General features: G+C 55.0%; 1 protein-coding gene across 13 annotated transcripts in view; it reads left to right on the top strand.

Moving 5' to 3' along the window:
- DYNC2I1 (dynein 2 intermediate chain 1) overlaps nucleotides 1-13,471 on the top strand; it is a 57,492-nt gene extending 44,021 nt beyond the window's left edge. For 12 of the 13 annotated variants that reach the window (XM_046020309.1, XM_046020300.1, XM_046020298.1 and 9 more), the window contains 5 exons: nucleotides 2,065-2,125; nucleotides 5,103-5,202; nucleotides 5,385-5,516; nucleotides 6,971-7,194; nucleotides 13,109-13,471. In XM_046020309.1, the coding sequence (XP_045876265.1) occupies nucleotides 2,065-2,125; nucleotides 5,103-5,202; nucleotides 5,385-5,516; nucleotides 6,971-7,194; nucleotides 13,109-13,283 (692 nt within the window). In that variant the 3' untranslated portion in view covers nucleotides 13,284-13,471. The remainder of the gene's footprint in view (nucleotides 1-2,064; nucleotides 2,126-5,102; nucleotides 5,203-5,384; nucleotides 5,517-6,970; nucleotides 7,195-13,108) is intronic. The other variant, XM_046020308.1, reaches the window with a different exon arrangement.
- Nucleotides 13,472-15,516: the final 2,045 nt, after the last annotated feature.

Here is a 15,516-nt window from a genome sequence, read left to right as displayed (position 1 = left end):
GGTCGCCGGGGCTTGTTCAGAGCTTGTGGCTTCCGGAGTCCGGCCTGGTTCCTGGCAGCAAGCGGCATCTGCCAGCAGGGCCAAAGAACTGGGTGACCGTGGCGGCTGAGGCATTCCCTCCCTGCTCTGTGTCAGCCGTGAGTCAGCTTGGGCACTCGGCCGCCGCCACCGCTGCACCATCCGGGGCTCTGCCCCCCGAGGCTCGGGCACAGGGTCGTGCGTCTGTCCCTCGGGTCTGGCGCTCCCTGACTGTCCCCACGTCATTTGGTCAGTGGCTCAGCTTTCGGGGATCGGCCCTGCCCCGCTGGCGAGAGGCATGCTGCCACATGGAAGCGAGAGCGCGAGGGCTGGTGTGCTCGGTGCCCCGCGTGCAAGGCGGTGAGCACTCGGACTGCGACAAAAACGAGGCTGAATATTCAGGGATTTCTCTCAGAAACATTTTTGAGGCAGAGTTGCCGTTTTCTCACTGTTTCCCTGCAGCATCCTCTCTGCTTCCTGCCAAGTCGTCATGCTGAGTCTGTGCTGAGCCTCTGGGGGCTCGGAGACTCCCGGAGTCGGAGCAGGACGGCGTCTGCGAGGGGCTCACCCCCTCCTCCGTGGCCTGACGGTGGGGCCGGACTCAGAGTCGGGCTGGGCTGACCTGCCCTCACCCAGGCTGGAGTCCCGGGCCCTGGGGGTTGCAGCCTCCGAGCACACTGTGAGCGTGCCTGTGTCACTCACTGACGCGTGACCAGGGCACGTTTTAGGAATTTTGGATGGGCGCCAGGGCTCACAGTCGCCTGTGGAGGGGAAGTCCTGTCGCATGAAGTGCTCGTGGGGGACGCCCAGTGTCCCCCGGGGTCCGGGCGGGAAGGGTGTGTCCCATCCTTAGAGGTCATTATCTAGAAGCTTCTTTTATCTATAGAACCTCGTACCCAAGCTCTGGCGCTGTTTCAGCTTCGCTTCTGGGAAAAGGCGGGATGAGGTTCCTGCCAGGAGTCCGCCGGGGAGGGGCTCTGGCCGAGAGAGCCCGTGGGAGGGTCCAAGGAGCGTGTGTCTGATGTGAGCGCTGACGCAGGTCACCGCTATGGCGAGCCACTCTCCATCGACAAAGGACTCTCTCAACAAGCTGGCCCTCTCTCGGGAGCCAGGGCAGCGCGGTGACGGACGCTGGCTGTGCCCGCGGGGTGTTGTCTTGGGGAGGCTGGCACACCAGCCGTGGCCATGGTGGCTGGGACCGCCGTGTCAGAAGTGCGCATTGAAGGCTGAGCACCCCGGACGGGAGGACTTCCCAGGGGAGGTGGAAACAGGCCGAGGCGGCCGGCGCTGGGGTTCCTGCAGGAGGACGGTGCGCGGGGAAGACGGAGGCGGCGTCACGTATGTGACCTCAACAGCGGACACGGTCCCGTCAGTAGCCGTGGCAGAGCCCAGCACGTAATTACAGTCACCCTGCCTGTCGCAAGTCGACTTCATCTGCGTGGCTGCGGTTGACACACTCCCGAGGCTCTAGGCAGTACCTTGCCCAGAATTTGGGTTTCAGTATAGATACATTTTTAATTCCCTCCTTTGCAGTAATTACAAAAAAAGGAGGAGGATACTGGGGACAGACAGAGGAGGCAAAGCCAGCGAGTGGCTGAGGGGTCAGGGTTGTGGCCACCAATGCTTTGGGTTTGGGAGTCTGGGGAGGGAACAGCTGTCGGTCCGGGGAAGGGGGCGCCCGCGCGTTTGTGAGGAGGGAGGTCCTGGGGTTTCTGACGCACGACCACCCGTGGGCATTTACTGCAAAGTGTTCCTCTTGGAAACTTAAGGTTTCTTTCTTTTTGTTTTTGTTTTGCTTAGTGTACCACCATTTTTTTATTTTATCCAATCTAAAAACGTAAAGGCTTCTTGAGTGGTTCCACAGTCCTTTTCCCGTAAGGCCGTTTGCGGGAGCCTCGCCTGCAGTAAGGAGGGAGCACTGCGGGCCACGGTTGGTGTCATTGGGCAGCACAGTTCTGGGCAATGACAACTGACTCCAGGCAACTGTAATTGGATTTTGGTTTGACTCGAACGAAGAGGTGCATTTATGTGCGATTCCCGTTTCAGGTCTGATCCCTGGAGGGAGGGTAAAGCTGGCACACAGTGCTGTGGTTCGGCCGAGCGACCGGTGAGTCTGTGCCCCTGAGTCAGAACCGCCCTCCTTTCCCAGCGTCAGGGAGTCGCGCACGCGGAACGGGCGTGGTCGGGTGTGCGGGGAAAATCCCGCTTCTCACGCTGCGTTTCGCGGAGTGAGTTTAGTACTGAGAGTCATAAGTGCCGCTCCCGATGCACAGCGAACATCTCGCTCTCGGCGATTTCTACCTTACACATCGGCACTACGAAAACTTGACCGTTTTGGGGCGCCTGGGTGGCTCGGTGGGTTAAAGCCTCTGCCTTCGGCTCAGGTCATGATCCCAGGGTCCTGGGATCGAGCCCTGCGTCAGGCTCTCTGCTCAGCGGGAGCCTGCTTCCTCCTCTCTCCACCCACTTAGGATCTCTGTCAAATGGGTGAATAAGATTTTTAAAAAAATTTGACTGTTCTTCTGCCAGTTCTAATATAACTGAAGTAAGTAAGTTTCAGGCTCAGAAACTGCCACGTGAACGTGTTATTTAGAAGCTTCTATTTCCACGTTTACTCCTATAACTTAATGAGACATAGAGACTTTATTAAATCCACAGATATCGTCGGTGGGATTTCTATATGCCGGGTAAATTTATTCCTGAAACATCTTTTCTTGGTCACTTACTGCACTTGGGGGCTATCCGCATGCGATTTGCCCTTGAAAAGTTGCTTATCTTAGCGTGATTCTCCTTAGAATGCCTCTGGGTGATAGTAGTGAATTTGTACCTGTTTTGAGATTGTAAATCGCCTTTAGTTGGTCTAAGTATGATTACTGCAGGGACTCCTGTATGTTTGAAAAAGTCAGGGCTACACTGTAGAACCAGCCGCGGGTGACCCTGGGCCCTCCCTGGGTTTCCCCGTGGGTTGGGGGTGACCGCTGAGAGGGGAGCTGGACGAGGAGTGTGCTCAGTCAGAGGGAGGGGCACGAGCCCCCGCCCCACCTAGGAAACTGCCCGCAGGTTTGCTGTTGAGAGAGGTGGGCGCGAGTCGCTGGCCAGGCCCGAGTGTTCGCCGTGCTGGAGGGTGCAGACGGCTCTCTTGCGGGAGGGACGGAGCTAGGACCGGATTTTAAGGCAGGGAGTGGCACATCTCATTTGTGGTTTAGAAGGGGCGACTTGGCAACACCACGAGACTGGACGGAGGAAGAGAGCCAGGAGGCTGTTGCAGGCGGGTAGAGGGCTGGGTGTGAAGCACGGTGGCCATCTCGCTAATGGAGGGGTTGGCCTCAGTTAGGGGGTGGAGCTTGGGAGCTGCCCTGCCCTGGGTGTCCGGCTCCGCGGCCAGGTGTCCCACACACAAGGTGAGGACCGGGAGCCCGGTGGGAGGGGGCCGGGCTGTGCTGCGTGTGGACATGACCGGGAGGCCGCCAGCTCCACGGCAGGGATCTCAGACCAGGGAGTCCTCAGCTGACCAGGGACATTTGCGGTCCTGAATGTGGGTACAAGGGAAAGAGGCCAGATTCCCAGCTTCTGGCAGAAGGAGCAGCCGTGGGCCCTTTCCTATTACAAGTACATACGCTGTATAACAGAAAAACTGACCATAAACTAAACAGTTTTCCCAGCAAAGACGAGGACAGTGCCAGCCGGGAGCGGAGCTTGCAGTTAGCAGGCCTCCATGGTGCGAGGGCTCTGCTGTCCGTGCGGCCGCGCGGGGCTCAGGCCATGCGCCCAGTGCGGCATCAGGCTTGCGGGACGCTGAGGGCTCGAAGTGAGAGCGCTGTGCGGGGTTCCTGAGCTCACAGCCGCTTTAGAGAGGGAGAGGCTCAGAAAGCCCCACCCGGACCCAGGAGAGACACGGGGGTAGGAGTCTTGGAATCCCAGGGGACCCCAAAGCTGAGGAGGCGGCCCACCAGCTGACCCCAGGACAGTTGCCTGCTAGGCGGCGCTCGAGGCTGGAGGAGGCCCGTCCTTCCCGCTGCGAAGGCATGTGAGGCTGGGAAGCCAAGCGGGCGACTCCATCCAGTCTGCCCCGCGTTTCATTCAGGGTGACCTGCGGCCGGGGAGGGTCGAGCAGGCGACCACCAGAGCCGTGCAGCTCTTCCCTGAGGGTTCACACCGCAGTACGCAGATTTTATGGAGTGAAGGGGTGTGCAGAGAGGCCTTGTGGTAAGGTCTGAGGGTTTGTGGGCTCCTCCTCGCAAGCTAACCCCTAGGTAGATCTCATGGCGCCATCTGGGCCTCAGGAAGGGGAGACCCTACATTGTCTTTTTTTTTTTTTTTCCAAAGATTTTATTTGACAGACAGAGATCACAAGCAGGCAGAGAGGCAGGCAGAGAGAGATGGGGGAAGCAGACTCCCCCCTGAGCAGAGAGCCCGATGCGGGACTCAATCCCAGGACCCGGAGACCATGACCTGAGCTGAAGGCAGAGACTTAACCCACTGAGCCACCCAGGCGCCCCCCCCTACGTTGTCTTTAACAAATTGGTGAACGGCCAAGGCAAGCCTCCCCCATTCTGGCCTCAGTGGTCCTTTCTTAGGTGTGTATATCACTCCCCAAGGGGCCCAGAACACGTAGCCCCAAGAGAGGACACTCACCAGATGGAGTCGGTATTGCCAGCACTCCAACGGGGGCGGGGGGGATGCTCCCACGAGACGGGCTCCCAGCACTCTTAGGGGAAGTAGTTCAGAAAGAAAAATGATAAAAAATCCAAGTCTGAAGCAACATCTACCACGGCACAATGAATGGGTTCAGCACAACAAGAACTTGGGATAATGGGCCAGTCTAAAAGACATTTCTAGAAAGAAACTGTCATCTTTCAAATTTGTAGTCTGTGAATGGTTAGATTGATTAGACATAGTTGAAGAAAGAGTTAGTGAACGGGAGAGCTGGAGGCCTGCCCAGAGCTTAGGGAGCAGGAGAAGAAATGGGCAAAGAGCAGTGAAGAGCTCTGCTGTCCAGGGACTCTGGCCAGGGGTGGGGGTGAGTGCTGTCGGCCCGATGGCATCAGACAGCTCATCCACTCGTCTTCGCTGTTTCTTTCCAGCCTTTCCCATACGAACTTTGAATTCTGGGGGGCCACGCAAACCCTGAATGTGAAGTTTCTGCCTTCAGACCCTAGTCACTTCATTGTTGGCACAGACGTGGTAAGTAGGAGTTTAAATCTAATTCTGTAATTCATTCTCCTTTCCTGGTTCCTTGGCAGATATCTTCATTAAAGATTGACTTATTATTTTTTTAATGATGCTGTGTAATTGTTTCAAGAATAACTGCTTAATCCAACCTGATGCCTGATCCTTTTTATCACCATTGGTCTTCTTATTACCAGGGTCTTATAAGTCATGGCACCAGACAAGATTTGAAAGTATCTCCCAAATTGTACAAACCCCAGCAACCTGGTATGAGACCAGTCAAAGTGAATGTGATTGATTTTTCACCATTCGGAGAACCAGTATTCTTGGTAAGAAAGTTGGTTGTTGAAGCACCATTTCTGTTTGGGCAGCAAAACACGAGCAGTGATCTCGGGGATTTCTTTAAAGCAGGGCACGTACCAGCCCACTTCGGTGCCAGTGGGCTGCCTGGAGGGAAGGTCCTGTGTGCAGCCAGTGCAGAGTATTCCACGCCGCCGTGGACTGGATCTGAAAGTCTTTATCTTCACGTACTTTGGGCTTATAGGAAAGTTACAGGAACCTGCCTGTCATATCCTGCTCTTCCTTCCATGGCTCCACCCTCTCTCTCCCAGTCTCTGTGTGGACGTCCGTGCTTCTGGGCAGGCGTGTGTCTGTATATTTAGGACATCAAGTGGACACATAGCCTTTGATTGTCCTCATTGGGTCACACCCTCTGTGGGGCTGCCTTACTGCCTCTGATGCTCTGCCTGGCCTGGGGGCATCCTTCAGGCTGGCTCTGGGGTTTTCTGGCCTCATTCCATGGGCCCTTCTTTGTTTTCCAGTACAGTAAACTCCAGCATCAGCCTTTTCTCCAAGGAGTCATGACTGCAGTCAGGAGAAGAGTCCTGACGGCTAAGATCTGGGCAGTGGGAAGTGCTTGCTGGGCAGGACACAGCATCGATCCCCATTTTGAGTTCTGTCTGCTTATTGTAACCCTGTGCTGGCCCACATCCTTAATGCCAGGGCGACCCTGCTTCCCTGCACCCGCCGGCGGGAAGAGACCTGGCTTCTCTTACCTGTGATGTTCGCTTCTGTGCTCTACCCCAGAGTGCACAGAGCATTTGTGGTGCTAACTCAGGCCTCTGCTCTCTCGGAGGAACCATGTGAAGGATCACACATATCGAGTTAGAAAGGAGTTAGCCTTCTCTAAGCTAAAAATTGGGGCTTTTACTAAACCAGGCACGGGCGCCTGGGTGGCTCAGTTGGGTGACTGCCTTCGGCTCAGGTCATGATCCCAGGGTCCTGGGATGGAGCCCTGCACTGGGTTCCCTGCTCCGCGGGGAGTCTGCTTCTCTCTCTGCCTGGGCCTGCCACTCTGCCTGCCTGTGCTCTTTCTCTCTCTCTGCCAAATAAAACAAACAAATAAATAATAAGCCAGCCAATTTTTGTTTTATAAAAATCTCAATCCAAGGGGGATATATATCTGTATTATTGGTTCAGGTTTATATAATCTTTTTAAGAAAGTGGGTTATTGATTTCTGTGGACCCGATCATAACGGCCTATGGTTGTCTTAGCAATATTCAACTTGGTTAAAGATGAACCCCTATTTATATATTTGCTGAATTCATCGTGGGCTGTTTGGGGAGGGGGATGGGGTCTCAAAGTGTATCAGGGTCTCCAGGGTGAATGCTCAGCTCTGTAATGTGTGAGGACAGGGCTAGTGCTCTGCAGATGCCCCTCTCTGGTGAGACTGAGTGAGAAGCAGACAGAACGGAGACCAGCCGTGTCCACCCCTGTCCCCAGGCCGGCTGCTCAGACGGAAGCATCAGGTTGCACCAGCTGACCTCCGAGCGCCCTCTCCTTCAGTGGGACGGCAGCACCAACGGCCACGCAGTCACAGGCCTCCACTGGTCCTTGACCAGACCTGCCGTGTTTCTGGCCCAGGATGACGCGTCCTATATTTACATCTGGGATCTGCTGGAGAGCGATCTGGGTCCTGTAGCCAAGCAGCTCATCTCCCCAGACAGGTGGGTCTGACGGCGCCTCCTCACGGGCACTACCTTTTAGAAGCGTCCTTGGGGGCTTATGGGTAAGGTTGCTGCACTTTAAACTGTGGTTATTTATGTTTAAATTTAAACATTTTTATGTTTACATATTTAAGTAATATTTTGAAAACCACTTTGGAATATGTTATTTCATATTTAGTCCGGAATACTCTGTGGATTAAAGAATTCACACTGTGCTTTTCCCCGTGATTATCATTCTTATTTATTTTTTCACTTATTTGAGATAGAGTGAGAACGAGAAAGAGAGCACAGGCAGCAGGGGGAGCAGCAGGCCGAGGGAGAAGCAGGCTCCCCGCTGAGCAGGGAGCCCGATGCGGGGCTCAATCCCAGGACCCTGAGACCATGACCTGAGCCGAAGGCAGAGGCTTCATGACGGAGCCACCCGGGCTCCCCTCCTCCCATGATATCATCCTATAAATGAAAGAAGCTTTTTCTGAAGTCCTTAGTCGCATTCCTTTATTAGTCTTTTAAATTCAGTATTTGTCTGAGTGATGTGCAGAGTCTTCCTTTTAGTTTCTAAAGGGGATGCCACGTGGGAGTCAGTAATTCACGTCATTTCACGCCAGGGTCATTCCTCTGCCCTAAACTGATGTTCCCTTCAAACCAGCCCCATGTGCCTCGGCACTGAGTACGGCAAAACCCGTTCATGCGCGTGTGGATGTGTTTTCAATCATCCCGTTTTTGTTGTTTTGTTTAATTGAAAGTTGAAATATGTCTCAAGTTTTCACTGTGAAGGGCTCTCTTTTGACCCTGCTTTGTCTCTATACCTGTTTTCTTTCTTGAGATTTTCTATTTCTTGTCAGTTCATTCTCCTGCTGTGAAATGAAGTCTCCCGGTGACCTGGGGAGGACGGGGCCACTCAGCTGCACCCCACACCCCTTTGCCGAGGAAGGAGAAGGACAAGGGTGCTCAAAACCAGGATAATGTTTGACAGAGCATGAGGACACAGCAGTAACACCTGGAAAGGGATGCCTGGGTGGCTCAGTGGGTTAAGCCTCTGCTTTCGGCTCAGGTCATGATCCCAGAGTCCTGGGATCGAGTCCTGCATCGGGCTCCTGCTCAGCGGGGAGCCTGCTTCTCCCTCTGCCCCTACTTGTGCTCTCTCACTACCTCTCTCTCTAAGAAAAGAAAAAAAACCTGAAAAAATCAGGACCTGTATGTATTTACTGCAAGTACTAGGTTCACTTACATTATTCTTTTTAAGAAATTATTATTTTGTTATGTTAGTCACTGTACAGTCTGTCATTACTGTTTGATGTCGTGTTCCAAGATTCATTGTTTGCGGATAACACCCAGAGCTCCACGCAATCCGTGCCCTCCTGAATACCCACCACCGGGCCGGCCCATCCCACCACCCCTTCCCCTCGGAAACCCCCAGTTTGTTCCCCGGAGTCCACAGTCTCTCATGGTTCATCTCCTCCGATTTCCTCCCTCAGTTTTCCCTTCCTTCTCCTAATGTTCTCTGTGCCATTCCTTATGTTCCACGTAGGAGTGAAACCACATCAAAGTTGTCTTTCTGTCTGACTTATTTCAGTCAGCCTAGTCTCGTCCAGTCCCGTCTGTGTCGATGCACGTGGTGGGTGTCCCTCCTTTCTGATGGCTGCGTGATATTCCGTTGTATATATGGACCACATCACAGAGCAGTTCAGCGATGTGGCAGGATACGAAATCAATACACAGAAATCAGTTGCTTTTTTATACACTAACATGTGATGTAGAAAGAGAAATTAGGGAATTGATTCCATTCACAATAGCGCCCAAAGTCATAGGATACCTGGGAATAAACCCAGAGAGGTAAAGGATCTGTCCTCGAGGAACTACAGAAGCTCATGAAAGAAATCGAAGAAGACACAAAGAGATGGAAAAACACTCCTTGCTTATGAATCGAAAGAAAAAACGTTGTTAAAATGTCCACACTGCCCCAGAGCAATCTACACTTTTAATGCCATCCCAGTCAAGATACCAACGGCATTTTTCACAGAGCTGGAACAAACAATCCTAAAATTTGTATGGAACCAGAAAAGATCCCGAATCACCAGGGGAAGGTTGAACAAGAAAACCAAAGCTGGGGGCTTCACGTTGCCTGATTTCAAGCTCTGTTACAAAGCTGCGGTCACCAAGCAGCATGGTCCTGGCACAAAAACACAGCAGACCGAGGGAACAGAGTCGTCTCCGGAAATGGACCCACTTACATTATTCCAGTTACTAAAAAACATGTCATCAAAATCCAGACTGTGGCTCACATGGAAACACCGAATGCACACGGTTTACTCTGGGGAGCTTGTCTGCTACTAAGTAAAACCAGTGTGTGGGAGCAGCTGCCGTGCGCCGGGCATCCTGTGCGCAGGGCATCCTGTGCGCAGGGGCGTCAGGGAACCAGCTGCCGGCTCGAGGCCCGGTGGGTCGTAAGCGACATCAATGAGCCGTGCCACAGCTTGCGATGGGGAGAAGTAAACGGGGCAGGACCCAGTGTGGATTTCCAGGGGGCAGGGAAGGAAGGTCTTGCCAAGAACAGTCCTGCCACCCCAGGCCGCCGGTGCCGGTGCGGGATCTCAGGAGAGGGCAGCGAGCTGAAGCCCCACGGGGCAGGGGAGCGGCTGAGGCAGAGCAGAGAAGGACGTGGAACGTTCCTTCCCTGACACCTCCCGTCTGGGTAGAAGGAGTCGTGTTCCTAGAAAGGGCTCAGTGATTCTCTGGCGGCAGAGAACAACCGAGCAAGAAACAGAGTCTAGAAGGCACGAGTTGAGGTAGGAGGAGGAACTGACCACATTTCCGGTGAATTTCGAACCTGCAGGCTCGTGGTCTGGGAGCGGAAGCAGGCGGGCGGGGTGTGCCGGGAACAGGTGCGGCTCTGGGCCAGCGCGGAGCCTGGACGGGGCCTTTTCTCCGCCCTCAGCTCGGTTCCGTTGGGCTCTCCATCCCCAGGACATCGTACCTGCACCGTCCCGCACGCACTGGGGCGTTGACCTCTGTCCTCGTGCTTTTCTCGGAGCCCCAGCTGGGCGGTGGCCGGCGGAGCACGCCGCGTGGCGTCACAGTCGCTCTGCCGCGAACCAGGCTTGTGGCGGCTCAGCTTGGCCCGTGTTTCGCCCTAGTCTGGGAACGGCGTGTTGAAGCACCGGTGGTACTGAGTACTGGGTCAGCACACGGTGTCGTATCAGTGCTTCTCAGTGGCGCATCACAGCCAGCGGCCATCACGTCCCGCGCCCTCTGCCGTGCTGTCCCCGGTGAGCCCAGCGTCCCCCCCCTTCCAGCAGCCCTCTGCTCCCTGGAGCCTCTCAGGGTGTGCCTTCCTCTGCAACTGTAATTTGTCGCGGTTTGCCTGCCACGAGCGGCGCCGTGGCACTCCACCGTGTGGGACGTGGGTGGGTGTAGACTGACCGGCCTGCAGGGGCTCGGTCCAGTCCCTGTCAGGGTGGCTGTGCTTGCGTCACAGGGGCCTGGGAGCTGGACGACTCTGCTCATGGGAGGGCACTCAGACCCTCTGGGGCCACTGTGGGGTTTCTCTGCCACCCGCGCCTGCTGGCGTCCCCTGGAGGGGCTCAGTGCTCCCGACCCCACTGGATCGTGGCCCCTGTGGGGGCTGGTGCTGGTGGCCCTGGTCATTAGGAGGAGACAGGAGGGGCAGGAGCCCTGAGGTCGGTATGAGGCAGGCACGGTCTCAGCCTTCTTGGTGAGTAACGGTGGGATGAGTGGGTGCCAGAGGCACTTCGAGGGTGCGGGGACCCCTGACCGAACCTGGCAGAGTCACGGGGTCTAGTCGGGCTGGGGGAGGTCTCTGGAGGCGGCGCTGCTGCGGTCTCGAAGGGTACGTGGGAGCGAACCAGAGGGAGACAGGAGGCGCCAGGTCCCGAGACACTGGCACTGCAGGTGGGCTGGGCGCTGGGGGCTGGGCGCTGGGCGCTGGGGGCTGGGCGCTGGGGGCTGGGCGCTGGGCGCTGGGGGCTGGGGGCTGGGCGCTGGGGGCTGGGCGCTGGGCGCTGGGGGCTGGGGGCTGGGCGCTGGGGGCTGGGGGCTGGGCGCTGGGGGCTGGGGGCTGGGCGCTGGGCGCTGGGGGCTGGGGGCTGGGCGCTGGGGGCTGGGCGCTGGGGGCTGGGGGCTGGGCGCTGGGGGCTGGGCGCTGGGGGCTGGGGGCTGGGCGCTGGGCGCTGGGGGCTGGGGGCTGGGCGCTGGGGGCTGGGCGCTGGGCGCTGGGGGCTGGGCGCTGGGGGCTGGGCGCTGGGGGCTGGGGGCTGGGCGCTGGGGGCTGGGGGCTGGGCGCTGGGCGCTGGGGGCTGGGGGCTAGGCGCTGGGCGCTGGGGGCTGGGCGCTGGGGGCTGGGGGCTGGGCGCTGGGGGCTGGGCGCTGGGGGCTGGGCGCTGGGCGCTGGGGGCTGGGGGCTGGGGGCTGGGCGCTGGGCGCTGGGCGCTGGGGGCTGGGGGCTGGGCGCTGGGTGGCCTGGAGCAGCTGTGCATCCATCAGCAGCCTGTGAGGGGCGGGGTGAGAGGCAGGACCTGGGCAGAGAAACTGGTCAGTGAACGGACCGGGGGAGGCAAGGTCGGGCGGTTGGGCTCTGGGTTCCTTGCTGGGTACTTGGGGGCCCCTGGCATCCCGGAAATTTATTCCTTATTCCCTCTAGGCTAATGGGCTTTTACCAAGTTTATTTTTATTTTTTTTTTTTAAGATTAAAAAAATTTATTTATTTGACAGAGAGAGAGACAGCGAGAGAGGGAACACAAGCAGGGGGAGCAGGAGAGGGAGAAGCAGGCTTCCCGCTGAGCAAGGAGCCTGATGTGGGGCTCGATCCCAGGACCCTGGAATCACGACCTGAGCTGACAGCCGACGCCTAATGGCTGAGCCACCCAGGCAACCCTCTTTTACCAAGTTTAAATACAAAGTTTATCTTAAAACACTACTAACATAACGACTACTGTTCCCAAGCACGTCCCATATTCTTCCTTTCCCTTGGGGAAAAAAAAGGTTTTTTTTTTTTCTGTTTCATTTGTGTGTGTGTGTTTTGCTTTGTTTTTCAGAGATGGGATTGACTGGAAAAAAGTACTATGTTCCATTTAAAGTTTTGGCATATGGCATTTTCTAACTTAGGAAGCCACAGTGTTCTTGACCCATCAGGATATAGGGTAGCATTAACTAAGTTTTATGCTTCCAAATCACTTTAGTTTTTAAGAATTTCTTGAGATTGTTATAGCCTGCCTTCAATTTTGATCCTTTATTCTAACTGTCAGGTACACAGGATTTAGCCTTTTTTTGCCTTCTGTCTTGTCACCAACCGTTCCTACTTGGTGGCAGGTACTTGGAAAAAAGGCCACATGATCTTTCTGGCTCCTCTCAGTGTCTAAGGATACTTGCTTCCCTGGCTTGCATCCCACAAACTATTTCCCTCTCCCTATTTACTGCAGCAGATCTCTCCTTAGTTGATGAGATTGTGTTTATCTCCTTGTAACCCTACCAATCCCGAATGGTCTGTTGCTGTCTGCCTTTAAAATCCTTCCTCCTCCTCTCTGTAAGTAATGATGGGGCTGAGTTATACCCAAAGCTCACCCCAGACCATTTCCTCAGTACTTTGCAGAAAAGAGGAACAGGCTGGCCGGGAGGCTCTCGGCTCAGGGCGTTGACTGGGTGGGACGCACAGGTGTCTTCAGGCAGCGCACGTCCCTCATGACTGTGACCCTCGTAAGCACTCAGTCTGCAGAAATGTAGAAATGCATTTTCTAAGTGGTTTCTATAGATCTTTTATGTTTATTTCTGGCCTAATTTTTCTTCTGACTATTACTGAAATTTTTAGAATTTAGCATTTAGTAAATGCTCTTTCCTCTTTCCTTGGAGGATAGATCCTTTGGGGACTCATGATCACACAGCACATGCTTCTTACTTGCAGGCTGGTGGCCATGACCGTCGTGGGTGAAGCGGAGAAGGCCAGCGGCAGCTTCTTGGCCCTGGTGCTGGCCAGAGCCTCTGGCCGCGTGGATGTCCAGTACCTGAAGAGGACGTGGGCAGCCCCCGTGGCAGACGAGCTGAGGAAGCTGCGGCTGCTCCTGCGGGAAGACCTGTAGGGGGGCTGCGGGAGGGCGCGGTGTGGGCGAGGGCTGGGTGTGACCCCCATGGGAGACACGGTGACACCCGTGTGTGTGTACGTTGATGTAGAGCGAGGACATGTATTCTGTACGTAACTTATTTTACAAGAATGTCACCTCTGTGTTCCCAGTAAATAAATCACTGTTTTTTGAATGGAGACAACAAACACTTGAGTATATGCTGAACTGGAGAGGAAATGGTCAAGTCGGTTATGTTCTTCTCTGAGAATATTTCTACTTATTTTTAGAATAGCTTTAAAATATTAGCACATTTATATTTTAAACACTCTACCATGAAAATGTACTTTAATGAACAATTTTCTTAGTCCTGCAGGAAAGGACATACTCAGGTATAAATTAAATGGAGTTATGTCATTGAAATGACCTCTGCCAACTGTTTTCTTAAAACTTTCTTCAGCTTCTTTTGGCATTCTTTGAATGTCAGACACATTTTACATTATGCTTTAGAATTTAAAAATGTCTGTATAAAAATAACCCAAGTAAATAAATGCTCTTGAATTTTGCACTCAGCTATAACAGAATTTTGGGGTGAGATCCAGGAAAGCCCGGGACGGCCTCCTGGCCAGCTCCGTGTCCCCTGGGACAATGATGGCTGAGGATGGTCAGCGAGGGGCCGGGGGAGCTTCAGTGTCTTGGGCCACACTTAGCAACAGGAAGATGTCACAGCAGAACAGAGCATCTTTTACCTGGAAGGTAAAAGGGGACATTCCGGAGCGTGTCACCTGTGTGAACTGTGTGTCCTGCCGCTTCCAGTCGGCAACGGGAGAAGAATTAGGCACAAACAAGTCAGCTGCAAGAGACTGGGAACAGGGGACGACAGTCGGAAAGACTGCGGCCACGAGCAACTCCACAGTCTCACTCTTCTTAGGGAGAAACAACAGCCAACAGAAGAACGGGTGAAGGGCAACCGTTAGTCGCAGGTCTTGTGGACAGGCAAGAAGGAGGATAAAGTTTATAGTTAACCAAGCGCACTCAAAGGACTCATCTAACTAACAACGGGGCTTCTGGGAAGAGAAAGGAGCGACCATCGTATTTCATTCCACCCTGAGCTGACCGACCCTTCCGGCTGCCCGGCTTCTGTGAAGGGGCGGCGTTCCGCTCTGGGCGAGCCGGGCATCCCCAGCTGCCCAGCTTCACGGTCGTATACCGTCCTTCTCCCCAAAGACCTGTTGCCAGTATATGTTTTTCTTAAGGCCGGATCTCAGTGTGCTTGGCAACTAGTAACACCCTCCAGGGGCCGCGGTTTAAGTGACAAGTTGTTCCGAGGGGCAGTAGCAGCGTCTGACGTGTTCAGTCGGTGTCTGCCTCCTTCACGGGACCAGGAGCTCTGTGGGCAGAGATGTGTCTCTTTTCTCAGCGTCGTCTCCGAGGGCTGTGTGTCTGCCTCGCACGCAGTAGGCGCTCAGCCAGTGGTGGAAGGAGGAAGAAAGGAATGTGAGCCGTTGAGCGAGTCGGCTGTGTGGCCGTCACTAACGGAGCCAAGTCCTGCCAGAACGCCGTATTTCGCGACTGCTTGTGGGGACTGTAATTCTGGACCCAGGCTAATCTCCTCGGCCCCTCATCTACTACCCCAGCCCTTATGTGTCGAGTTTGTCCTAAACTGGAATTGAGGGGAGTGACCTCCAGCGACCTGCGGAATAAGAAGGCATCAAGCCAGCAGCCATACTGGCTCTTGTAAACCCCACGGAGGCTCAGGAAGACCCAGCAGGAACAAGGCCTGGCCACCAGCAACTGACCCACCGATTAGGAGCAACTTCTAGATGTGAGATCGCTGGACTCCGCTGAAGAGTGCCAGTGACTCCTAGATACTGAGGTTCTCCCACTGGAGCCTGTGTCTTGGACACAGGACTTGCCTGCGGTCCCCACTCCCCCGTGCTCCGCGGGCACTGCTTCTCCCTCCGGCGGACGCTGCTCTCTGCTTTCAGACAAGGCTCCCTCATGCCCACCATCAGCACCTCCTTCCTGCCATCACTTCAAGACCCCAACACCAGGAAGTACCAACAGGGAGAGAAGTGCCAAAATATAGTTTTGCCAGAATTATCTTTGAGGACATGTGGGGACTAGAAGGTCCTGCTGGCAGTCCTTACCGGGGAAGCCAGTTTTGGGGGTTTCGCTCTTTGAAGAGCTTGTTTAGAGTGTCTAGCAGACACCAGGAACAGGAGAGGAGCTCCCATCTGAGCCCGGGGTCTGC

Source organism: Meles meles, chromosome 10 (assembly GCF_922984935.1).
Source record: "Meles meles chromosome 10, mMelMel3.1 paternal haplotype, whole genome shotgun sequence".
Lineage (NCBI taxonomy): Eukaryota > Metazoa > Chordata > Mammalia > Carnivora > Mustelidae > Meles > Meles meles.
Note: the sequence above shows the minus strand (reverse complement) of the source record. Positions and strands in the feature narration are given on the sequence as shown.